General features: G+C 36.5%; 1 protein-coding gene across 2 annotated transcripts in view; it reads left to right on the top strand.

The window, feature by feature from the left end:
- The window catches only part of Brwd1 (bromodomain and WD repeat domain containing 1), a 123,788-nt gene that overhangs the window by 49,668 nt on the left and 48,121 nt on the right, over window positions 1-25,999 (top strand). For both annotated transcript variants that reach the window (XM_078044655.1, XM_078044654.1), the window contains exons 20-25: window positions 3,422-3,515; window positions 11,361-11,492; window positions 20,200-20,294; window positions 22,653-22,842; window positions 24,057-24,182; window positions 24,282-24,389. In XM_078044655.1, coding sequence (XP_077900781.1) covers window positions 3,422-3,515; window positions 11,361-11,492; window positions 20,200-20,294; window positions 22,653-22,842; window positions 24,057-24,182; window positions 24,282-24,389 — 745 coding nt within the window. The remainder of the gene's footprint in view (window positions 1-3,421; window positions 3,516-11,360; window positions 11,493-20,199; window positions 20,295-22,652; window positions 22,843-24,056; window positions 24,183-24,281; window positions 24,390-25,999) is intronic.

The raw sequence follows: 25,999 nt of genomic DNA, 5'->3' as shown, positions 1-25,999 counted from the left end.
GGTACTCTATCATTGAGAAATACTTATCCCTGTTTAATTTTTATTTTGGGACAGGATCTCCCTAAATGGCTCAGCCCTCCTTGTGCTTGTGATCCTTTTGCCTCAGCCTCCTGAGTTGCTGGGATTAGAGGTGTGCACCACTATACCTGGCTGCTGGGATACTGCTATAAGGAAGTTTGCCCAAGGATACTTGATTATCCAGTAGTAAAATTTAATATATAAGAGGCAGGATAGATGGTTCTTCTTTATTTACATATTCTGTCATATTTGGGTCTTATGAAAACTATTATTATGGATAGTTTTGTAAAAGTGTTTCCTTCATGTGTGTAGCCAGAAGAGTTTTAGTGATGAAAGAGTAATATAGGAGTACATATAGTAGTACTTACTGTGCAGTGAATACAAGGAGGTTTTATAAGTACACAATAGCGAAATGAAAGATCTCTAACTGTGATGGGAAATATTGAAAATTACCACTATTTATATAATATTGTATAATTATACTTAAATTTGTGTCTGAGTTTCATGGCCATGAGAACCAAAAATGTCATTTTGGCATAATTTTCCTTGTCAAAACCAGGGGAAACAAACATGTATTTGGAGTGAAAGACCTGAAGGACTAGTTCTTTTTTTGTTTAACTGTTTTTTAAAAATTATTGATTGACCTTTATTTACTTAAATATGGTGCACAGAATTGAACCCAGTGCCTCATACATGCTATGCAAGCACTTTACCAACTGAGTCACAACCCCAGCCCCAGGACTAGTTCTTTAAACACATAAGCACTACTGTTTTCCTTAAAGGAAGACTATTTCTATAGTTTAAGGCCATATGTGGAATCCCCTAGGTAGTCAAGGACTCGGGCACCTGATTCTGATCTCCTTTATGGGACATTGCTTCCATTTTTTTAAGTTCACTTCCAGTCCAAGGTAACTGCTGAAGCTGTAGCCATCATATATCACTATCTGTGATATAGTCTGAGATTTAGGACAGAAGTAGGAAAGGCCCAGAAAAATAAAAGGACATTTCAAGTCAAACTTATTTAAATAGTCACAAAGTATTTCTGCTCATAACTTATTGAGAAGATTGTCATTTGGCCATACTAAGCTAACAGCATGATAAAGTAATGGAGTTTCTAAGTAAGGCAGCAAAGAACCTAGGTAAAAAAATTGGGATTCTTTTTCTTAGGAAGAAAAGGAGAATAGATTTTGTGAGTTAGCTTCTGTCTGCCATAGTACAACTTTTACAAAGAAGAGTTTACATGTTTTTAGCATTGTTTTCTAAAAAAGCACATGGGGAGCGGGGGCGGGGAAGCTGGGGTTGTGGCTCAGTGATAGAGCACTTGCCTAGCATGTGTGAGGCACTGGGTTTGATTCTCAGCACCACATATAAATAAATTAATAAATAAAATAAAGGTCCATTCACAATTTTAAAAATATTTTTAAAAAAGCACATGGTATTTTATAAAGGTAACACTAAATAAGTTAGTAGTGATAAGTGTTGTTGGCATCAATCCCTATAGTGTAATCTGTAGGTACTATGAATTTAGTAATTTTGCATAATTTTTTATTAGGGTTTCATTTGAGAAGGTTTAAGAGAATTAACATTGGTTTCTGACTATAAAAGTATTATGTGTATTGTCAAAATACTAATGGATCCTACTATGCAGAACTATGAGCACATTAGCTTCTAGTAGGCAATTCTGTTTGGGGCCTAGGGTTCAGGCATGTGGTTTGCTTGACCTCACAATAGTAGAAATTTTATTTATATTAAATGAACTATGGATTCTAAATGAATTCCAATGAACAGATTGCACATATGACGATCTTTTGAAATACCATTTTCTGACCTCATCATTAAAAATAGAATTTTGCACAGTTGAAAAGGATCCTCAGGAGAGCCTCCAGTGTTCCTTTGCTTCACTGAGAATGAATTATATACAGGAACAAAATATGTACAAGTATTGTTTCTTGTCAAAACAAAAGGAAGCATACAGATACTAGTAGCAGTGTCATTTTGGCTGGGAGGGAAAAACCTCATTGTGTGTGTATGTGTGTGTGTGTGTGTGTGTGTGTGTGTATTTTTTTTTTTTAAGAGAGAGTGAGAATTTTTTAATATTTATTTTTTGGTTTTCGGCGGGCACAACATCTTTGTTTGTATGTGGTGTTGAGGATTGAACCTGGGCCGCACAAATGCCAGGCAAGCGCGCTACCGCTTGAGCCACATCCCCAGCCCAATATATTTTTTTAAACACATATAAAAGTGATCAAATTGGAAAATTGTTGTGAAGGGTTGAGTCTGATTCAGAAATCTCTTATAATTATATGAATGTTGCATTGAAATCTGAGTGTGGGCCACAGATGTGCCTTGGGGAAAAAAGTTTCCGTAGAAATAAGCGTTTTTTCTTGCAGTTTGTTATATAGAAAGCATGGCCAGAGTCAGTCTGGAAACTTCCCTATTGGAATATTAAACAGAAACATAAAATCAGTGTATTTTGAGTATTGTGCAAATGGCAGAAAAGGGACTTTAGTCTTTCCACAGAGAAGAAAAAACATTTTGTATCTTTTTTGTGGTGGCAGGTCCTTATTTTGAAATTGGCCATAGTAAAATTATCTCTCATATTGTATGAGTGGAACAGAAAAATGAGTAACACTAATATCTTGTTTTCCATAAATTATAAGATACCTAGTTGAATAAGTTTGGAGGAGGATTCATTTTTTTCTTTAGAGAAATGAATTGCAATCCTGGAAAATCATGGGGACCTTTGAGAGTTTATATGGGAGATCATGTTTGAGCAGGTCCCATTAGGGCCTATCAGAAAACATATGTATACATATATGTTTCAGATATTTATTATTTTAGTTGTAGTTGGACACAATCCCTTTATTTTTTGAGTGTGTGGTGCTGAGGATCGAACTCAGGGCCTCTCATGTGCTAGGTGAGTGTTCTGCTGAGCCATAACCTCAGCCTCTCTATTTTTTTCAAATATTCATTTTTTAGGTGTAGTTGGACATTATATATAATGTATGTATATGTATATATATACACATATATATAAATAAATAAATAATATATTTGTAGATGGACACAATACCCCTGGTTTTTATTTATACATTTCTATGTGGTGCTGAGGATCCAACCTAGCTCATCATACATGCCAGGCGAATGTTCCACCACTGAGCCACAACCCAGGCCCAGAAAACAGATATTGTTGTGTTAAATATGAAAAATAGAATCTTTTAGCTGCTTCTGACATTTTATTTATATTCATATTAAATTGTTAACATGTTTTAAATTAGAATTTTTTGTATAAACTTAAAGATTACATAAAATTATGATTCTTAGAATGAGAATGAATTCTTAGAATAAAATGATCTTTATATCAACTCAATAATTAGTATAACTGGGTATTTTAATTTTGTAGGAAATTGGAAGACTTTCGAATAGAGAAAGGTGAGGAGGAAAGAAATCTTTATATAATAGGAAGAAAAAAGAAGACTCTCCAGCTCTCACAAAAGGTAATACATTGTTCTTAGGAATAAGCACATTAAAAATTAAATTGAAATTTAGAGTTTTCTTTTTGATTTAAAAATATTAGTAACTCTCTGTTGAAGTATAATTTTTTTGCTTAAGGCCTTCTGTTTGAGATTTAAAATATGGAACTCAGATTGCACAGCTATGGGAAGCAATGGCCTGAAATCCTGAGGAATGTTGCCTGGTGCCTGAGAGGGCTAAAATATTATAGAGAATTACGTGATCAAGAATGATTGATCCATCCGCACACGTAGAGCGCTGGGAGAGTCAGCTCTCTGATGGTGTGGCAGAGTTTACTTTTGGCTCATGGTTTTAGGTTTCAGTTTACACTCACTTGGCTCCGTTGTTTCTGGACCTGTGGTGAGACACAGCATCATGGCAGAAGGGCATGGCATAGCAAAGCCAAAGCCCTCACCTCATAGTAGCCAGTTCCCACGGAGGGGACCAGGGACAAAATGTATCCTTCAAAGACACTAGTCCAGTGACTCACCTCTTCTAGTGTGGCCCCAACTCCAAAAGATTCTACCCCTTCCCAGTAGCACCCCCAGCTGGGAACCAAGCCAATACCAATACGTGAGCCTTTGGGAGACATTCAGATCCAAACAATAATAAGAATTTTTTGTATCAACTACTGTGTCCTTTCTTCCTTAGGTCACCAATTATGTTTACTATTTCTGTTTTTTTAAAAATATTTTTTAGTTATAAATGGAAACAATATCTTTATTTATTTTTATGGGCTGTTGAGGATCAAACCCAGTGCTTCACATGTGAGAGGCAGGCTCACCACCACTGAGCTACAACCCCAGGTCTGCTATGTTTATGTCTGAGATTGTCAGTCGGCTTTGACCTTTGAGGCCACCCAGCCTCAGCAACTTAGTGAGACCCTGTCTCAAAAATCAAATAGAAAGTCTGGGGTTGTGGCTCAATGATGAAGTGACCCTCAGTTCAATACATAGTACTGGGCGAGAAGGGGAGGAATACATTCATGAGCACTATGAAAAAACTGTAGTGGAAGGTAGTTGTGATTTGAGGAGTTTTGAGTGCTCTGTCTTAAAGTCACATTGTGAGAAGCAGCTTATGTGTACATTTCCATTGAGGGTCCTGTTGGAGCATGATGGTCTGCGCTTTGAAAATTAAATAAAAATAGGGGCGGGATGTAGCTTAGTGGTGCCACATTCCCCTAGCATGCACAAGGCACTGCATGTACACAAAAAAGCAAGTGTTTGTGGATGTGAATATATCTGTGTGTGTGTGTATATATATACACACACACACATACATACACACACATATATATACTTGCAGTTTAATTTTAAGGCAACCAAGCTCCTCATTATGTGAAATGCTGAAAAGAGAAAAAAAAGTTTACTGTCTCAATATATAATGGCTATAGTTAAGGACATTGATTGAACCCAGGGTTGCATAACTACTGAGCCACAATCCCAACCCTTTTTTCTGTGTTTTATTTTGAGACGGTCTTGCTAATTCATTAGGGTCTTGATCATTTGCTGAGGTTATTCTTAAACTTGGGATCCTCCTGCCTCAGCCTCCTTGGGATTATGGGTGTGTGTCACTACTCCCAGCTCAAGCATTTTTTTTTCTTTTCTCTCTTTTTTTTTTAAAGCTGTTTATTCTAATTAATTATATACATGATAGCAGAATGCATTACATTGTCAGCAAAAGAAACAATCAGTGAGGTGAAGAGAGAGCCTACAGAATGGGAGCAAATTTTTACCACACACACATTAGATAGAGTACTAATCTCTGGGATCTGTAAAGAACTCAAACTTAACACCAAAACAACAACAACAATAACAAAAAACCCAAATAACCCAATCAATGGGCTAAGGAACTGAACAGACAGTTCTCAGATGGTGATATACCATCGAACAACAAATATGTGAGAAAATGTTCAAATCTCTGGTTGTTCACAAAGTAGAGTCATATCCTAGCAATTAGAGAAATGCAAATCAAAACTAAGATTTCATCTTGCTCCAGTCAGAATGGCATTTATTAAGAACACAATAAGTGTTGGAAAGGAGGTGGGGAAAAAGGCACTCATACATTGCTAGTGGAATTGCAAATTGGTGCAAACAACCTGGAAAGCAGATTGGAGATTCCTTGGAAAACTTAGAATGGAACCAGCTCAAGCATTTTTAACAAGTTCACTAAGGTAATTTTTATGAAATTCATATTTTGAAAAAAATATATATTTCTTTCTTTTTTTGTACCAGGGATTGAATAACTGAGAGGCTCTAACCCTCTGAGCTGCATCCTCAGCCCAATTTTGTATTTAATTTAGAGACATGGTCTCACTGAGTTGCTTAGTGCCTTGTTTTTGCTGAGGCTGGCTTCTAATTCGTGATCCTTCTTGTCTCAGCCTCCTGGCTGCTGGGATTATAGGCATGCACCATTGTGCCGGGCATATTTTGAATATTTTGCTTTTCCTGGAAAAATAAATTTTTTTTTTTTTTTTTTAGAGATAGTGAGAGAGGGGAGAGAGAGAGAGAGAATTTTTTTTTTTAATATTTATTTTTTTTTTTTAGTTCTCGGCGGACACAACATCTTTGTTGGTATGTGGTGCTGAGGATCGAACCCGGGCCGCACGCATGCCAGGCATGGCGCGCTACCGCTTGAGTCACATCCCCAGCCCCGGAAAAATAAATTTTTGAACTATTTTTAAATACTTCACTACTTTGCTGTTGGATATTTATAAATTTCTAATTTGTATGTGTAATTTGAACGTAACAATTTATGTACCTAACTAAATTCCACTAATTTATTCAGCATCTGGGTATAAAGTTAAAAATGTTCCTCATTTTATTTAAAAAATTAGAAAAAATCTTTTGCTGGTACTAGAAACTAGCCCTTTTTAATTTTAATTTTAATTTTGAGACACCAATTTTTGCTAAGTTGGTGAGGCTGGCTTTCAACTTTCAATTCTTACCTCACCCTTTCAAATCACTGGGATTGTAAGTGTGCAACATTGCACCTGGCTTTTAACTTTTTTAAAAAATATTTTTTAGTTGGACACAATACCTTTATCTTATTTATTTTGTTTTATGTGGTGCTGAAGATTGAACCCAGGGACTCACATGTGCTAAGCGAGCACTCTCCCGGTGAGCCACAACCCCAGTCTGGCTTTTAACTTTTAATAAAAGTTTTTAGGGGCTGGGATTAGAGCTCAGTGGTAGAGTGCTTGCCTCCTATGTGGAAGGCACTGGGTTTGATCTTCAGCACTACGTAAAAATTACATTAAAGATATCTTGTCCATCTACAATTAAAAAAAAATTTAAAGAAAAAAAAAGTTTGTCATTTTTAACCCTATGTTGAGTGAAGAGGCTTTAAGAGTTCTACTTAAAATTTTGTAGCACTTATCTTTAAAGTGAAATAAAAATTCATAGAACAGGAAAAGTCTGAATTTTTTTCTATACTGTGGTGAGAATATTGGGAAACAATGATATAAATGGAATTAGAAAATATGTAATCTTTTACATCTCGCTTGAGTCAGTAAGTCTCGTGGGTTTATTTGTATTATGAGTAGTTGTGGATCCTTTGTTTTCATTGTTTTTTATTTTGGTACTTAGTCTATTGTGAAAGGACGTTTAGCTGTTTTTCATATTTTTTCTGTTAGGAATAATACTAGTTTCGGGCATGAGTTGTGGCTCAGGGGTAGAGTGCTTGCCCCATGTGTGTGAGGCACTGGGGTTGATACTGAGCACCGAATATGAGTAAATGAATAAAATAAATCAATAACTAAAAAAAAATTAAAAGAAATTGATGCAGACTTAAACTTTGTTTTAAAAAATACTACTAATCAATATTTTTGTACATGTCTTTCTCTTGGTATACTGAAAGTATTTTATTTATTTATTTATAGATGGACACAATATATTTTTACGTAATGCTGAGGATTGAACCCAGTGCCTCACGTGTGCTAGGCAGGTTCTCTACCACTGAGCTACAGCCCTAGCCTGTACATGTATTTCTTTGAGAGATAAGCCTTGAAGTTGTTGGTTCATAAGGATTTTATTTGTGTTTGTGTGTATTTAATTGTAGTTGGACACAATACCTTTATTTACTTTTTTTTTTTTAAAGAGAGAATTTTAATATTTATTTTTAGTTATTGGCGGACACAACATCTTTGTTTGTGGTGCTGAGGATCGAACCTGGGCTGCACGCATGCCAGGCGAGCGTGCTACTGCTTGAGCCACATCCCCAGCCCCCTTTATTTACTTTTATATGGTGCTGAGGATTGAGTGAACCCAGGGTCTAGGCAAGCACTCTACCACTGAGCCACAATCCCAGCCCCATGATCATATATATTTAATCTTACTCATTAATGCCACACACGATTTCGAAACGTTGAATTGCTTCCTATAGTGAGATATGTGTCAAAAAAAATGTGGGTAGATATTTCTCTTGCTACTTGTCGCTTGTTAAAATTAAAAAAATTTTTTGCTTTACTTGATTTCAAGACATGTTATTTGGTGCCTACCAGGGCTTTTCTTTTCCTACTGCCTTGTGAATTATCACTTTGCCTCTAATGTTTTTTCTTTTAATCTTTTATAGCAATATAACTATGCTACCTTTCTTTGGCTAGTGTATGCATCATATGTTTTCATCTTGACTTTCTTTCCCTTCTTTCCAGTTACACATCATTCCTTTTTTATTTTTTAAATGCTGACTTATAGACATGTGCACAATCCACTGTTAAACCTCTTGAGTTCTTAATTTTAGTTACTATATTTTTTAGCTCTGAATTTCCATCTGGTTCTTGTTTTAGAAGTTTTTTTTTGCCAAAGTACTCATTGTTTTAATATCTGGAAAGTCATTATTTCAATAATTTGCTTCCCGTAGGGCCAATTCCCACTGTATGTTGATTTTCCTCAATTTTTACAATGACATCGTGTGTGTGTGTGTGTGTGTGTATGTGTGTGTGTGTGTGTGTGTGTGTGTGTGTGTGTGTGTGTGTGTGTGTGTGTGTTTTAATGGAATGTTAAGTGTTAAAGAAGATTTGAAGCCTAGGATGTCTTTCTGTTTCTGGCAGACGAGGGCCATTGCCAAGCCTGTGTTGCCTTATCCAGACAATAGTAGACTTACGTTCTTGGGTTACTGTTGCAGCTGTGGGTCATCTGTAAACTTAGGTATAGCCTTAAGACAACAGTCTAAGCTTGGGGGATTCCCCTGCATTTAGGAGGCTGTGAAGTGTAATTTTTACTATCTTAATTTAAGGATTAGTCTGTCAGTGTTATGTTGTTTACTTGCTAAGCTTTTCAGCTTCCTCTTTTATAGTGGAATTCTAGAATATAGGAAAAAAGATTTTTTTCCCCTTGTCTATAAACTTCCATAGCCTTTTTATAGTTAGCTGGTGCCTTCATGGTTGGTTGCCTTCAAGAAAACTGAAGGGACATCAGTAAAGGAAAGGGACCAGTGGAAAAATGAAGGAGGAAAAGGGAAAATAGTGAAGAAGGATATTAGCCAAAATATATTGTGAGCCAAATGCATGGCACACACCTATAAAAAGTGTTTCACCAGATTTTCTTGTTTTTGTTAGTGAAGGTTCTGGCTCACTTGTTTTTATCTGTTATCAGTCATGGAACTCATTAGTAGTTTTGGCTTTAACAAAAGTCTGCACTGACATATTAAAGAAAACACAGTTTAAGAGCAGTTCCTGTTAATATTGAAATTCTACAACAGATCAGTGTCCATCAGACGGCTCCTGTGTGAAAATTGATCTGTGCTTAAGTTCAAGGAATAGGTGCTTTCATTGAGTATTTTTTTCCTGTATTTTTTATTGGTGTCATGATAGTTATATATAATGGTGGGTTTCGTTGTTACACATTCATACATGCACACGATATCACAAAATCTATCTATTTAGTTAGTTAGTTATGGTGCCACACCCTCAGCCCTGTCAGCCCTGTTTTGTATTTTATTTAGAGATACGGCCTCACTGAGTTGCTTAGCACCTCACCTTTGCTGAGGCTGGCTTTGAACTTGTGATCCTTATGTCTCAGCCTCCCGAGCTGCTGGGATTGTAGGTGTGCGCCATGCATCTGGCTCACAATATAATTTGGCTAATATCCTTCTTCACTATTTTCCTTTTTCCTCCCTCATTTTTCTACCCTGGTCCCTTTCCTTTACTGATGTCCCTTCAGTTTTTATTAGACTCAAATCCTCCTTTTCCTTTTTCCTCTCTAGTTTCCACATTAGAGAAAACATACGACCCTTGACCTTCTGAGTTTGGTAATTGCTTAACATAATCTCAATTTCCATCTATTTTCCTGCAAATGACATTCTTTTTTATGTTGAATAAAACTCCATGTGTATACACCTCATTTTCTTTAACACTCATCCATTGATGGTCTTGTAGGCTGATTTCTTGGTTTGGCTGTTGTGAATTATGGGCATGCATGTATCACTGTCGAATGATGACTTTAGTTCTTTTTTTTTTTTTTAAAGAGAGACAGTTTTTTAATATTTATTTTTTAGTTTTCGGTGGGCACAACATCTTTAGTTTTATTTTAATGTGATGCTGAGGATCGAACCCAGCGCCCTGTGCATGCCAGGCAAGTATGCTACTGCTTGAGCCACATCCCCAGCCCCTGACTTTAATTCTTTAGGGTAAATACCAAGAAGTGGTATAGTTCATTGAGTAATTTTATATTTGACTTTGGTATTTGGGAAGTGGCATGCCTTTTTTGAAAATTAAAATCGGTAATTTTTATTTATTTATTATTTATTATTTATTTTATTTTATTTTTTTAGTTGTTTATTTTTTATTGGTTCTTTTTAACTATACATGACAGCAGAATTTATTTTGACATAACTGTACAAGAATGGAATATATCTTGTTCTAATTCAGACCCCAGTACGTCTCCTTCCTCCTCCCCACTTCTTGCTCCCTTGATCTTTCTGTCTTTTACCCATTTTTTTAAAAAATTTATTTGTTGTGGATGTACAAGATGGTGATATTCACTGTGGTGTATTCATGTATGTATGTAGGAGAGTTAAGTCGGATTGATTCCACTCTTTCCTTTTCCTGTCCTCCCTTTATTCCCCTTTCTCCAGTCCACTGAACTTCAATTCCCTGCCCCCCTTGTTGTGGGTTAGGTTCCACGTATCAGAGAAAACATTCAACCTCTGTGTTTTTTTTTTGAGGAGGAAAATGGCTTACTTCATTTAGCATGATAGTCTCCAGATCTGTCCATTTACTGGCAAATGTCATAAAGTCATTCCTCTTCACAGCTGAGTAATACTCCATTGTGTATAGTAGTTGTTTTATTTGGCAGATTTTGAAAAATTATTTTTTTGATGGAAATATGATTTTAACATTTTTCACCAGAATTGAAAAGCTCTAACAACAATTCTTCTAAAAACTGAAAATCTGTAAATAATTATAGCCAGTGCTTGAGAATTATTTCAAATATTTGTCTGTATCTAGGTATACAAATAGTGATACATTTTCTTAAGTTTGATTATTGCATCATGTAAATGTTTTTGTAATTTCTGAGATACGTGTAAGTGACTTCCCTTTTGAGTTGTTACTTTAACCCATTATAAATCAGTGAATTACAGCATAGTTTGAAAAATGCTGATATCAGGTGCTTTTCTTCATGTCTTCTAAAGCCCTTGAAAGTTAAAAAAAAAAAGTGCCAAGTTTAAGTTAATGGTATGTAGGAAATCTGGTATTCAAGATTGTGTACCTTTTTAAGCTTTTATTTTTGCCTTAAGTAATTTTGGGAACTTGATAGGATTACATTTTGCTGACACCCTTCCCTATTTAAATAGGTGTTGATTTTCTTCTGTATGTTTCTTTGTTTCAGTTGGATTCAATGGTTTTGGTATCACAGTCTAGACAGAGGACTTGCAGGCGTAAATATTCAACTTATGGTAGAAGAAATGTTGGCCGGTGTGAGTTATCCTCTGGAAATGAGTCTTCAGGTTCTGGAAGACAGGTAAGTGGAGTAACTTTAAAATACATAAGATAATCCTAAGTGTATTTGCCTCAGTTCTTTGACTCTATGCTGGATGTATGTGAAAATACAATATCCTTAAGGAATTGAGATGAAATTTCATGGTTTGATAGTTGGGGAGGAAGCAGTGGGGTCTTCCTATACTTCCCAGGCTGGCCTTGAGCTCTTGGTTTCCAGTGATGGTTTTCTTTATTCTCCTTGATTGTCTCTCCCAAGTACCTTTGGGCTCATGCCATCACACCAGGCTTGAATTTTGTTTTATTATTTTTTTTAATTGAAAGTTTCTAAAAGTTTCTAAAAAACATGAAATATGTGTATGATCCAGTGGTTTCAGTATTCTATAGCATTATCACCATTACTTAATTTCTAAACATTTTTATTACTTTTAATGAAACATATGCCATTTATAGTTACTTAACTTCCTGTCTTACTCCCAAATTCTTGGTAATTACTAACATTCTTCCTGTCTGTAGATTTGCCTATTTTGGACATTTCACATAAGTGGAATTGTGCAGTTAGTTTTTGTGTCTCATAGTATGACTGGCATCTTTCATATAACGTAATGTTTTTTAAGATTAAGCCATGTGGAAAAAAAAAGATTAAGCCATGTGTAGCATGTATCAATTTTATTTTATTTTTTTTAATATTTAGTTTTTAGATATACATGGACACAACACAATGCCTTTGTTTTTATGTGGTGCTGAGGATCTACCGCTGAGCCACAATCCCAGCCTCTCAATTTTATTCTTTATTACCCAGTAATATTCAGTTGTATGCATGTATGCCACAATTTTTTTTAATTCATTCACTAGCTTGTGGACATTTGTGTTCCTGTGTTGACAATGCTGCCTGTCAACATTCATTTATGGGTTTCTGTTTGCATATATGTCTTCAGTTCTTGGGTGCATACCTAAGAGCTGATTTGCTGGGTCATTGGAAAATCTCTTTAACTTTTTGAGGACTTGTCAGACTGTTTTCCAAATTGGCTGTACTATTTTATACTTCCATTAGTAATGTATGAGAGTTCCAGTTCTCTCTGTCTTTACACTTGTTAATTCTCCCTTTTTTTTTTTTTTTGTGGTGCTAGGGATTGAACCCAGGGCATTGTGCATGCAAGGCAAGCACTCTACCAAGTGAGCTGTGTCCCCAGCTCTCATTTTAATTATCTATCTATCTGGTACCAGGGTTGAACTCAGAGAAACAACCACTAAGCCATGTCCGCAACCCTATTTTGTATTTTATTTAGAGACGGGTCCTGGTGTGTTGCTCAGGACCTTACTAAGTTGCTGAGGCTGGCTTTGAACTTTTATCCTCCTACCTCAGCCTCCTGAGCTGGGATTTCAGGCATGCACCACTGTGCCCAGCTCCTCAGTTTTATTTTTTATTTTTTTTGGGAAACCGATTTTTCGGGAAGAGTGTTTAACTTTAGTGTTTTCTGATTCAGTAACATTTTGGGCAATAAGATGTTCCACATGGTCCATCTGTTCACTTAGATCTCCTTTTATAAAGCAGTAGGATAGTAGTCATGCATGTGTTCGGAGTTAAATATAATACAAATTCCACTAACTAGACAAGTTTCTTAGTCTTTATGTGCCTGTTCCTGTGATAGGAGGTTCCTCAGAGGGGTTTTGAAGGTAAATGTAGATCATAATGTCCCAGGATTAAAATAGTGCCTAATATACAGTGATGTTTGCTGCTCTTGTCATCAAAATTTCATTTATAATGATTTTATTGTATGTATTTTTTATAGTATTTCTTAATTGTAGTGTTTTGAACATATTTTAACAATTTCTTTCTTTTTTTTTTTAGAGGGAGGGAGGGAGGGAGGGAGAGAGAGAGAGAGAGAGAGAGAGAGAGTTTTTAATATTTATTTTTTAGTTCTCGGCGGACACAACATCTTTGTTGGTATGTGGTGCTGAGGATCGAACCCGGGCCGCACGCATGCCAGGCGAGCGCGCTACCGCTTGAGCCACATCCCCAGCCCTTAACAATTTCTTAATGATTTTTTGGGTAATTTATGATAACACTTACCAGCACCTTGAAATAGCATGAGGTGCATGTTATATGTTACTTCATTGTCTCCAGTGGGGAGACAATTAGACAATTAGACTCAGTTAGACTTGGAGTCAGAGTGCTAGTAGCTCATTATCTGAAAGTTCAGTCTCATAGTAGGTTGTTACTTTCTATCTCAGCCCCTAGGGCTCAGATGGTGGGTTGCTCTTTAGTTCTGTAGAAAGCCATATGACCCCTGAGTATTCTATAAACTAGCACTCAGGTGGCTGCTGTGTCCAGTTGCTTCTAGCAAATACTGACACTTAGTTGTATTCTGTGTTAGTGAAATCGTATACTTCTCAAAGCATTTCTTCAGACCTACCCAAAGATATTTTCTGCAGTAGATTTTGTATTGGGATTTGAAGTTGAGCAGTTAACATGAACTAATCCTGTTATGAGTAAATTCTCTGTGTGTTTTTCTAAAGCCCCAGGACACAAATTTCCTGTCCTTCCTTCTACACTGTGGCTGACTTCTACCATCAAGTCATTATTTGCCACCTTTCTGGTCTTTCACAGGATATCTATGAATTTGCTCATTTCTATATTCTTTTTAAGGCACACTTTGATTTTAGAGCTTTTATAATGTGAGCCTTATTGATTGATCTACTTGACATTTGGTTACTAGAGCTTACTGGAAAAAGCATGAAATTAAGGGTAGAAACCTGGTCTTTGTTGACTCAGAATGCTGTAATCTGCTATCAGAGTTTTTTTTTTTTTTTTTTTTTTTTAATCTCTGAACCTTTTCACAATCTTGAAGAGGAGACAATATTATTTTCCTCCCAGGGACATTGTGCATTTATTGAGAACTTAGGTGAAACTTGTGAAATATTTTATAGGTGCATGAAACATTCACCATAGTTTTCAGAAGCGTCTTCATTTTATTTCATCCAAAATTTATCTGATGTTTGTGGCCTATCTTTCTGGCTGGCTAACATCGCTTTACCTTGTACAGATGAGCAGAAGGAAACCCACAAGGGCTTATGTCGCCTTCCACAAGCAGGAAGTGCTAGGGGGGAACCATAAGTCCATGGCCCGATTATTTCTAATATAACCTTATTTCTTCTGAGGTCTGATTTGCCTCTCTGTGACATGGCTACATGTGATTTTAATCTTTTAGTTAGTTATTTTCTGCTGTCTTTATGTTGGATGATTTTTTTCCCCTTTCTCTGCATGTACACTAGTTCTAAAACTAAGTATAAGGTATGATACATGGAATTGAATCACCAGATTATTCCCATTGTTTCAAATGAGGACTTATACAGTTTCGGATTGGTAGGAGACGGGTCGGGTCGTACCCTTGTGAGTAGAGCACATGTATTGGAAACAACTGTTTTACTGTCATCTGTGTTCTAGCATTTCCACTCAGGTTTCAAGAGTTTGTATGACATGGTGGATGTTGTGGGAGGTTACCTTTGGGAAGCATGGGACTCCTACGTAGAAGCCTGTATGTAAGCCTCTAGAGAGGCTTGTGTGGTACAGTATGATTGTCGGGGTTGGCATGGAAGTACAAGAATTACCATTATTATTGGGTTTAACTATGACAGTGGCTACAGAAAGGGAACAAACATTAATGCATTTTATTATGCTAGTCACACTGTTCTAAGTATTATAAATAATGTATAATTTCATCCTTCCAGCAAGTAGGAATTAAGGTACTCCAACAGTTTGGTTTTTTTTTTTTTTTTTTACAAATGGGGAAACAGGTATAGGTATGAGATTTCTTTAATTTTCCCACACTGATGTAAAAATACACCATGGGGGGGGGGCAGTGGTGCCATACCTGACATCCCAGTATCTTAGAAGGCTGAGGCAGGAACATCGAAAGTTCCAGGGCAGCCTCTGCAAAGTAGTGACATCTGTCCTCTCTCAAGAAATTAGAAAGGACTGAGGATGCAGTGTAGTGGTAGAACACCCCTGGGCTCAATCCCCAGAAGAAAAGAAACATGCAAGGCCACTGTGAACTTAGAACATGGCCCTGCCTTCCTGTAGCATCAGTTTATTTGAGGATTTGGGGAAATTAAACTTCTCATTGTAAACACATTTTCAGATTTAAGGAAAGTTCTAAGAAAGTTTCTCTATTTCTTTACCCTTAAAGATGTCATTCTTGTATTTATATGAATTTTCCCCCTAACCATTTTTTATTTGTTCTAATTAGTTATACATGACAACAGAATGCACTTCAACTTACTGTACACAAATGAAGCACAACTTTTTCGTTTCTCTGGTTGTATACAATGCAGAATCATAGCATTTGTTCAATCATACATGTACATATATAGGGTAACAATGTCCATCTCATTCCACAATCTTTCCTATCTCCATACGTCCTCCCCCATCTGCCTAATCCAACGTTCCTCCATTCTTCCCTTGTCCCCTAATATTTTTTTTTAGTTGTTGATGGACCTTTAGTTAAGTATTAATTAATATGTGGTGCTGGGAGCTGAACCCACTGCTTCACACATGCTAGGTGAGCACTCTGCCACTGAGCCACAGCCTTCCCCTAATCATTTTGACAGTGAATTGTCATGTGCTTTTCCACACCTGCATATTTCCTTGTGTTTTTCCAAATAAGGATATTGTTTAACATTTTCCTTGATATAATTATCCAAATCAGGAAATGTTAATACATTACTGTTAGCATCAGTTCTACAGCTGTTTGTCACATTTTGCTATTGGTACCTGAATCTTTTTTTTTTTTTAAACATTATTATTTTTTTTAAAGAGAATTTTTTAATAATTATTTTTTAGTTCTCGGTGGACACAACATCTTTATTTTTATGTGGTGCTGAGAATCGAATCCAGCGCTCTGCGCATGCCAGGCGAGTGCGCTACCACTTTAGCCACATCCCTAGCCCAACATTCGTTTTTTAGTTGAACACAGTATCCTTATTTTTATCTATTTTTATGTGGGTGCTGAGGATCAAACCCAGGGCCTCGCACAAACTAGGCAAGTGCTATACCATGAGCCACAACCCCAGCCTGGTACCTATAATCTTGATAACAAAAGAAAACCAAAAGCCATGTGTTAGTAGTCAGTTCATCTGTTCAGTTGCCTTCACCCTAGTATAGTTTCTCAGTTTTTGTCTTAATGCTTACATTTCTGACCAGTAGTTTTTATGAATGCGCATTTTTTGCAGTAGTGCCACAGGTGGCCATGTATTCTTCTCAGCACCTGGCATCAGATGTTGTGCGATTTGTTTTATCCCATTATTGACCACTTGGGTTAAGGTAGTGTCTGCTAGGTTTAGCTATCGTAAAATTACTTTTTTTCTCCTTTTTAATTAAGGAATTGTCTTGTAATTTTCAGCGTGGGCTCAGGTTTGGCGGCCATTGGTGATTCTAGTTTGAATTTGTTGCTATGATACCTGTAAATGGTAAATTTTTTCCACCCACAGTTCCTTTAACATTTACTAGTTGGCATTCTACTACATGGAAGAACTTCTGTCTTTCTGGCATTAATTATTTAATGTCTTAGGGCTCATATTGGATCATTGGGTTGCTCTTGTCCACTACTTTTTGTACTTTTTGTGATGAAGTTATCTTTGGTCAGTGGAGATTCTCATCGAGCTTTTTTTTTTAAAAAAAAAAAAAAAACATTTTCCATTATTCTTTGAGCAGTTACTCTTTCAGAACAAGATTTTTTTTTAAGGCTCTATAGAGTTGCTTTTTTTTCAGAATATCATGTGATTGGAGTCATAATGCATGTAGCCTTTGCCAAGATTAACTTCTTTCATTTATCAGTGTGCACTTAAAAGTGTTCTGTAGATCTTTTCATGGCTTGATAGCTGTTTACTTTTTAACAAAATATAATTAATATGCTATTGCCTGGATGTAACAGCTTTTTTATTCACTTCTTGAAGTATATACTTGGTTGCTTCCAGGTTTTGTCAATTATGAATAAAGTTGGTAAAAATCTATGTGCAGGTTTTTTTTTTTTTGGCAGGGGGACTGGGGATTGAACCCAGGGATGCTTAACTACTGAGCCACTTCCCTATCCCTCTCCCCACTTTTTAAAAATATTTGTTTTTTTTAGCTTTAGGTGGACACAATATCTTTATTTTATTTTTATGTGGTGCTGAGGATCGAACTCAGTGCCTCAAGCATGCTAAGCGAACACTCTTCCACCGAGCCACAATCCCAGCGCCCTAGCCCCTTTTTAGATATTTTATTTAGAGACAGGGGGTCTCTGAGTTGCTCAGGGCTTTTCTAAGTTGCTGAGGCTGGTGGCTGGCTTTGAACTCGAGACCCTCTGCCTCAGCCTCCCAAGCCTCTGGGATTACAGATGTGAGCCACTGCGCCTGGCCCATGTGCAGATTTTTATGTGGACATAATCTTTCAGCTCATTTGGGTATTCCAAGGAGTGTGATTGCTGGATCATGTGATAAGACTCTGTTTAGCTTTGTAAAAAATTACCAAGTTGTTTTCCAAAGTAGTTGTACTGTTTTACATTTCCATCGCTTGTGAGTGAGTTCCTGTTGACTCACATTCTTGTGAAGATGTTAGTTTTCTCTAGCATCATGTAATGGATTCAGTAGAATCCCAGTCAAAATCCCCAAAAGTTATTTTTGTGAATATTGACAGTTGATTTTTTTCTTTTATTTTTTACTTCTTAATTAGGTAAAAAATGAACAATGAAACCACACAGGCATACCATTTATGTAGTAACACGAGATAAGAATATATACAAATAAATGTTTAAGCCACTACATTCTTTATAATGAGTAGCATCATTTATAATGGTATATATTTATAAAAGAGGTTTTAAGACTGATTGGTAAATATAGTTTTATCTTTATTTTCTTTTAAAATAATACAAGAAGAGTTATGCATTTACACAGTATTTCTGGATGATACGTTGACTGTAAATTTGAAAGCTATATACAACATTAGTCCTGTGGATGACAAATATAAACCTAACTTATTTAATCCTATGCATTAACATTTTTCAGTAGCACCCTTATTTTTTTTAAAAGTTAAATACTACAAATGGTTCTTGTAAGGCTATTGTGGACATAACACTGTAGTGGTTAGGGGCTGATTTTACATGACTATCCAATTCAGAGTCCTATTTAGAGCTAAAAATCAAATGTATTACAAAAAGGTAGTCACATGCAGCATAATCAGATTTTCAGACAACAGTTTCTAAAGCTCTCATCATCCTACTTTCCCCTCTCCTTTTGCTTTCACTTAATATATCCCTTTGTTTTCTAGAAGAAAAAAAAAATGTTAAGTTCCCCAAAATTCTGGTTGTCACAGTGTGCACAGCATTGAATGAGAGTAGCTTTGGTATTTAGTATTACAAAGTCATTTTCATCACAGATGTTTTCTTCATTATCTAGATTAATGTGCATGAGCATGTTGCAAAGCTGTCTTCTGCTGGGCTGTAATATGCTGCTGCTCTGCACGATCCCAGAAGTCATTATTAAGAGCAGATCTGGGTAGGGCAATGCTTATCCTGAAGGATTTGCTGCCATCTTCCTATTTTCTGTTTCAGTTATATTCAGAAATAACTGATTAGCACTTTACAGTCACCCGGGATGCCAGGGCAAATGGGGAGGCCTCACTGCTGGTTGCAGCTGTCCAGGTGGAACACACCACCTAGAGATAGGCAAAACCTCCACAATGTGCCGAACTATCTGATTTTTCAAGTTTATGTGGAGCCATGAAAAGACTTAGGATAACTGACACTAAAGAACAAATTAAAGGACTGGTGTACTGACTCCCATCAAGAGTTACTGTGAAACTACACCAATAACCATGGTTATTGGTGGAAGAATAGACAAATAGATAATTGAAACAATGTAAAGAGTCCAGAAATAAGTCAACTCAAATACAGGTAGCTGATCTCTGGCAAAGGTGCAGAGACAACTCTCTACAAAGCATAGTCTCCAGTGAGTGGTGTTGGAATAACTGAAAAGTGAGTGTATGCACTGACTTTTCACAAATATTAACACAGGTTGGATCATAAATTTAGTATAAATGTAAAATGTGAGGCTACAAGGCTTCTTTCTAGAAGATAAAATAAAATCTAGATATTCTTGGATAATTTGGGTTCCATTGAAATTAAAAACTGTTCTGGGAAAGATAACTGCTAGAGAATGAAAAGACAAACCACAGTTGAAAATATTTGCAAAACTCAAATCTTATAAAAGACTTGTATTGCAAATTATACAGAGTATTGTTAAAATTGTATCAGTAAGGAAACAACTCAATTTTAAAATGGGCAAAAGATCTAATGCACATTACCATGGTGGTGAATAACTATATGAAATGATGCTGTCACACATCTCGGGATCAAAAAGAGCGTAGCAGTCAGATGCCACTGCTCACTTTCGAGCAGAGCTGAAGCCAGATCCCTGAGACATCTCATGAACTGCCGACTTTCCCCAGGCTGGCCTTATACCACCACCTTTCCTGATGGCGGCAGTGTTCAATCTCCTAAATATTCTTTTTGTGTATGCCTTGATAAGCATCAGGATGCAGTAAAAAAGTTTTTAAATTTTTAAATTTTTCTTTTAAAACCAGTTGTTATAGTCACTAAACGATTTAATCGTTCTAATGACAGTTCAGTTTTTTTAAAATATGTGTCATTTAACTTAAAGGGATTAAGACTTTTTTCCCTCTCCTCTCAAATTAGGAGACTTCCTGTGATCAAAGTGAAGGTTCTTATTCGTCAGAAGAAGATGAATGGAAGAGTGATAGAAAAAGTGAAAGCTATACTGAAAGTTCAAGGTATTGTTCTTAATTATTTTGATCTTTGAAGCATATTAGTCATAGTCTTGGACGTAAGGTAATTTGAAGACATTCAAGGAGCAATAGTTAACAACTGTGGAACAGATTAACGTTTAGCTTTTCATAGCTATAGAAATATTCTGAGCATGTTTAACTGACAGTAGCATTTGGCCCAGCAGTTTATATGTGGTAAAATTATTAGTATTTTTTTAATTAATGTATATGTTATGTTTTATTTAATTTGGGGATTCAAATTTTGTAGGTCTAGATTGTCAACCTTGATTTCTTATCTTGGTAAATGTCACGCTCTTCTTGTTAGCTGATCAAAGCAAAAATCTGGACATTATTCAAAAAAAAAAAAAAAAAAAAAGAAGTCCTCCTCTCTTCTTCTCTCTATACAACCTAACCAAAACCACGTCTAGAAAATTCTCCCACCAAAATATGACTCAGACTAAAGACTTTTGTTATCTCTTTTCATTGATATTTCCTTGGTCCAAACCATAGTCTTATACTCTCTCCCTCTTGGCTTACTTTACTCCACTGTGGTTAGGAGCTGGAACAGTGTTTTAGATTATGATGTTTTTTTTTTTTTTTTTTGTACTGGGGATTGAATGCAAGGGCACTTAACCATTGAGTCACATTCCCAGCCCTTTTTAAATATTTTATTTAGAGAGAGGGTCTTGCTCAGTTGCTTAGGGTCTCGCTAAGTTGCTGAGGCTGCCTTTGAATTTGGGATCTTCCTGCCTTAGCCTCCCTAGCTGCTGGGATTATAGGTATGTCATACCACATCTGGCCTGGAGCAGTGTTTTAAAACATAAATATTATTTGCTTTTTAAATTTTTTCTTTTAATGTTGATGAAATATACAGAACATGAAGATACTATCTTGGGTTGGGATGGGGCTCTTTAGTATATGTGGAGTCCTGGGTTCAGTCTCCACCAAAACAAACAAAATCCAACCATACTAAATATGCAGTTCAGTAATGTTAACTTCTTTTAAAATTCTTTTATTTAATATTTATTTTTTAGTTGCAGTTGGACACAATACCTTTATTTTATTTATTTTTATGTGGTACTGAGGATCATACCCAGGGCCTTGCATGTGCTAGGCAAGCACTCTACTGCTGAGCCACAACCCCAGCCCCAGTAATGTTGACTTTCACTCTGTTGTGCAACTAATCTCCAGAATCCTGTAATCTTGAAGCACTGAAAACTCCCTATGAACTGCAGTACTTCACATTATCCCACTGCCAACCACTGTTCTGTTTGTCTTTATTCATTCTTTTATTCCAATTTTACTTGATTTGTTCTATAAAGCAGATGCTCTTAAAATTTTTATAAACAATTAGTTTATACAACTTTGAGAAATGTGCTTTTGAGTGTGTGTTTTATAGATTGAATGGTGCGTGGTTGAAGTGGGGCCAAATGATGGTCCAGGGGAGATGTTATTCTTTTCTGTATTTGGTGAAGCTAATTGTGAGCCAAGGGCTAGTTTTTGTATTTCTAATTCCTCTTTGATTTGGTTTGTCTTCTAAGGTGTGGTTAAGATTATTAACTCCTTTCTTGGGTTTCTGTCATGTCAGTGAGAGTTCCACACTTGGCAAGAAACTAACCACTTAAAGCCTTTCATCTGATGAGGCTATGAATTCCTGGGTTTCTCAGTGTATCCTTTAATAGCTTCTGATGCCAGTTAAAATTACTAGCCTGTACCTCATGCCTCAGCCTCCTCCAGCATTGGGCTGGGGCTTCTCTTAAGTTTTTTTTATGGTTGTTGTTTGTTTTTGTACTAGAGTTTGAACCAGGGAAAATTAACCCCTGAGCCATATCCCCAGCCCTTTTTATTTTTCATTTCAAGACAGGGTTTCCCTAAGTTGCCTAAGGCCTTGCTAAGTTGCTGAGGGTGACCTCAAACTTGTGTTTCTCCTGCCTCAGCCTCTTGAGTCACTGAGATTCCAGATGTGTGTTATTGCACCCAGCTCATAGGTTTTTGTACAATCTTTACTCTTCCCATTTTACCTTTTTCTCTCCTCTTTTTTCCTGGAAGGCATTTGTTGGTAACAGAAGTTGCCTTCCATTAGTTGTCATCTATAGTATACTTAAACAAAACAAAACAAAAAATCCCCCCAAAACCTTAAAAACCCTCAGGCTTACATTCCTTTTTCTAGTTTCCAGTGTCAGTGAAGGTTTCTTTGTCATGACCTTTATCCATTTCATTCTTTCTTTGTCTTATGGGCAGGATGTTCAGTTAAATCTTATGAGGTCTTCCTTTCCTCTTTACCTGCTCTCTTTTCCCTTTAGTGATACCTTGCTGTTAGTTTTTAGATTCTGGTCTATGCAACTTAACATTCTCTTCTGCCAGTGACTCTTCATCTAGATACTCTGATTGGACAGCTGATGCAGGAATCAACTTGCAACCTCCTTTGCGAACATCATGCCGTCGACGAATTACCCGATTTTGTAGTAGTTCTGAGGATGAAATATCTGCTGAGAATTTATCTCCTCCAAAAAGAAGACGGAAGAGAAAGAAGGAAAGCAAACCTAAAAAAGAGGTAAGAAGGGGGCTGGGGTCATGGCTCAGTGGTAGAGCAGATACCCAGCGTCTGAGAGGCACTGAGTTTGATTATCAGCTCTGCATATAAATAAAATAAAATAAAGGTCCGTCAACAAGTTAAAAAAAAAAAAGTAAGAAAAATGTATTTAAAAGTAACATCTATGTTTTTTTCTTAAATTTTTTAGTTATATTTGGACACAGTATCTTTATTTTACTTATTTATTTTTATGTGGTTCTGGGGATTGAACCCAGGGCCTTGCCTGTGCTAGGTGAGCATCTACTGCTGAGCCACAACCCCAATCCCCCCCCCCTTAAAATATATTTTTAGTTGTTGATGCACCTTTATTTTATTCATTTATTTATATGCAGTGTTGAGAATCAAACACAGTGCCTCACACATGCTAGGCAAGTGCTCTACCACTGAGCCACAACCCCACCAACTCTATTTTATACAGGGTGGTTTTGTCCTTATGTAGTAACCAAAAATCTTTGAGAAATTGAAGCTTTTCTATCTTTCATCTCTTTTTGCAATGTGGGGCATAGAATCCAGGACATTGTGGATGTGAGGCAGACACTCTACAATTTAGCTACTTACTAGCCCTTATTTAGTAAGAGTGTTAGGGGCCAGGAGGAGTAAAAGATAAAAGTAAACTTATTTTGGGAAAAGTTGCTTTAGTTATTAATACTTCTCCATCTCTACAGTTCTGAGAAGTAGACTTGATTTTTATGCCTTTCTAAAAACTGAAAGAAATTCAGGAGGTGATTTTAGGGAAAAAAAAATAGGTAGGTCTTTAATGCTTTTAGAAGTGATAACACTCTTGTGTTTAGGTTGATGAGGCAAGTACTAGTGCTGTAATTGGGCTGGGCATTATGGTGCATGCTTGTAACCTCAGCAGCTGGGGAGTTTGGGAATTTGAGGCAGGAGGATTGCAAGTTCAAAGCCAGCCTCAGGAAGGTAGTGAGGCCCTAAGCAACTTAGTGAAATCACTCTTGTCTCAAAATAAAATATAAAAAGGCTGGATTCACATCCACTGATGTGGCTCAGTGGTTAAGTGCCCCTGGATTTGATCCCTAGCACCTTTCCTCGCCCTCCAAAAGTAATCATTAGATGGTGATGCTAAGCAGTAATTCTGAATGGTGAAGCTTCTTTGGTTTCTCAATGCATGTTCTCCCCTTCTTTTCCACCATGCTTTGTTCTCTTCCCCTTGGTAGAATTTGCGGAGGATGACTCCAACAGAGCTTGTAAGCATGGAACACTTATATGAATTTCATCCTCCAGTTTGGATAACTGACACCACACTTCGAAAGTCTCCCTTCGTTCCTCAGATGGGTGATGAGGTGAGAATAATAAAATTTAAAAATGTGAATACAGAACATAAAATTTCTATTGCTCTTTAGCTCTCTGCTAATTTTTAAATGTATATTTCTCTTTTGTAGGTAATCTATTTTCGACAGGGTCATGAAGCTTATATTGAAGCTGTCAGAAGAAATAACATCTATGAACTTAATCCTAATAAGGAGCCATGGAGAAAAATGGATCTAAGGGTAAGTTGATGGTATTATTAAATTGCTAACTTAACACACAGTTAAATTTTTGTAAATCTACTTAAAAACCTATTGGAAGCATACTTCTCTCTCCTTTAAAGCTTTTCTGCTCATCTGCTCTTGCCTGCCAAGTCTTAAGACCCAGGGAATTGGGCTCGGTTGTGCACACCCGTGATCTCAGCTTCCAGGGAGGTCGAGGAAGGAGGATTCACTGCTGCCAGCCAGGGTAACTTAGATTGTCTCAAAATAAAAAGGCCTGGGGTTGTAGCTTAGTGGTCCCCCTCCCCTCACTTTAAAAAAGTTGAAGTGCAGGGTCGGGCTGAAAGGTCCTGCCTCACATGTATGAGACACTGGGTTCAATTCTCAGCACGAAATAAAATAAAAAAATAGAGAGGTCCTTTATAACAACAACAAAGAATTTTAAAAAAGTTACAGTGTACAAACGTTAAATACAATAATGTAGAATCTCTCAGAAAGGCAGTGTGTGGCATTATTTATATTAAAAATACTTGTACTTAACAGGTTTTATTTTTATTTATTTATTTTTTTTAAAGAGAGAGAGAGAATTTTTAATATTTATTTTTTTTAGTTCTCGGCGGACACAACATCTTTGTTGGTATGTAGTGCTGAGGCTCGAACCCGGGCCTCACGCATGTCAGGCGAGCGCGCTACCGCTTGAGCCATATCCCCAGCCCCCTTAACAGGTTTTAGAAAGAAGAAATGCAAGTTTCAAGGGAAGAAATAAAAATTGGAAATTTTAACTTCATGCATAAATAAGGAAATAGCTTTCACCTTTTCAATACTTAGTTATGTAATTTTTTCTTATTTTAATAAAAAAATGCTTTATTTCAGCAAGTTGCAAAGATTTTGATTTGATAATGTATTTAAATTGCTGATAGAGTGTATGGGATGACCTGGGTCTTCCAGAGAGTATTTTGGCAGTAGAAATTGAAGCTGAAAGATTCTAAGACCTGTTAAATTAGTGGTTTTCCTTCTCGTAATTTAGAAAATAAGCAGAAAGATTTATAAATTTATGAAGAATGTTCCATTTCATTGTTTATAAAAATAAAAAATTGGGGAAAAAAAAATCTACGCTACCATAGCAAGTCATTTGATTGAAGCAAGCCATGGTGCGTTTGCACATCAACTTCTTGCAATCAAAGTTTGTAAGGTATTTGAATTTTCACAAAGGATTAAGAGGAGAATCGTAATGTTAAGTGAAGTTTTGTGGTAATTTAAGTAAGATTTCATAGTTGATTACATTTGTAACGAAAAGAAAAAACATCAGGGTTGGGGATGTGGCTCTAGCGGTAGCGCGCTCGTCTGGCATGCGTGCGACCCGGGTTGGATCCTCAGCACCACATACAAACAAAGATGTTGTGTCCGCCGAGAACTAAAAAATAAATATTAAAAATTCTCTCTCTCTCTCTCTCTCTCTCTCTCTCTCTCTCTCTCTCTCTCTCTCTCTCTCTCTCTCTCTCTCTCTCTCTCTCACTCTCACTCTCTCTTTAAAAAAAAGAAAAAAGAAAAAACATCAGAATGTTAGTGATTATCTGTGGAGCAGCGTTATGGGCATTTAAAAAATATGTTCATGTAGTTTGATATGCAAA

This window comes from Ictidomys tridecemlineatus, chromosome 3 (genome assembly GCF_052094955.1).
Source record: "Ictidomys tridecemlineatus isolate mIctTri1 chromosome 3, mIctTri1.hap1, whole genome shotgun sequence".
Classification (NCBI taxonomy): domain Eukaryota; kingdom Metazoa; phylum Chordata; class Mammalia; order Rodentia; family Sciuridae; genus Ictidomys; species Ictidomys tridecemlineatus.
The sequence above is the reverse complement of the archived record's forward strand: the minus strand, read 5'-3'. Positions and strand labels throughout refer to the sequence as shown.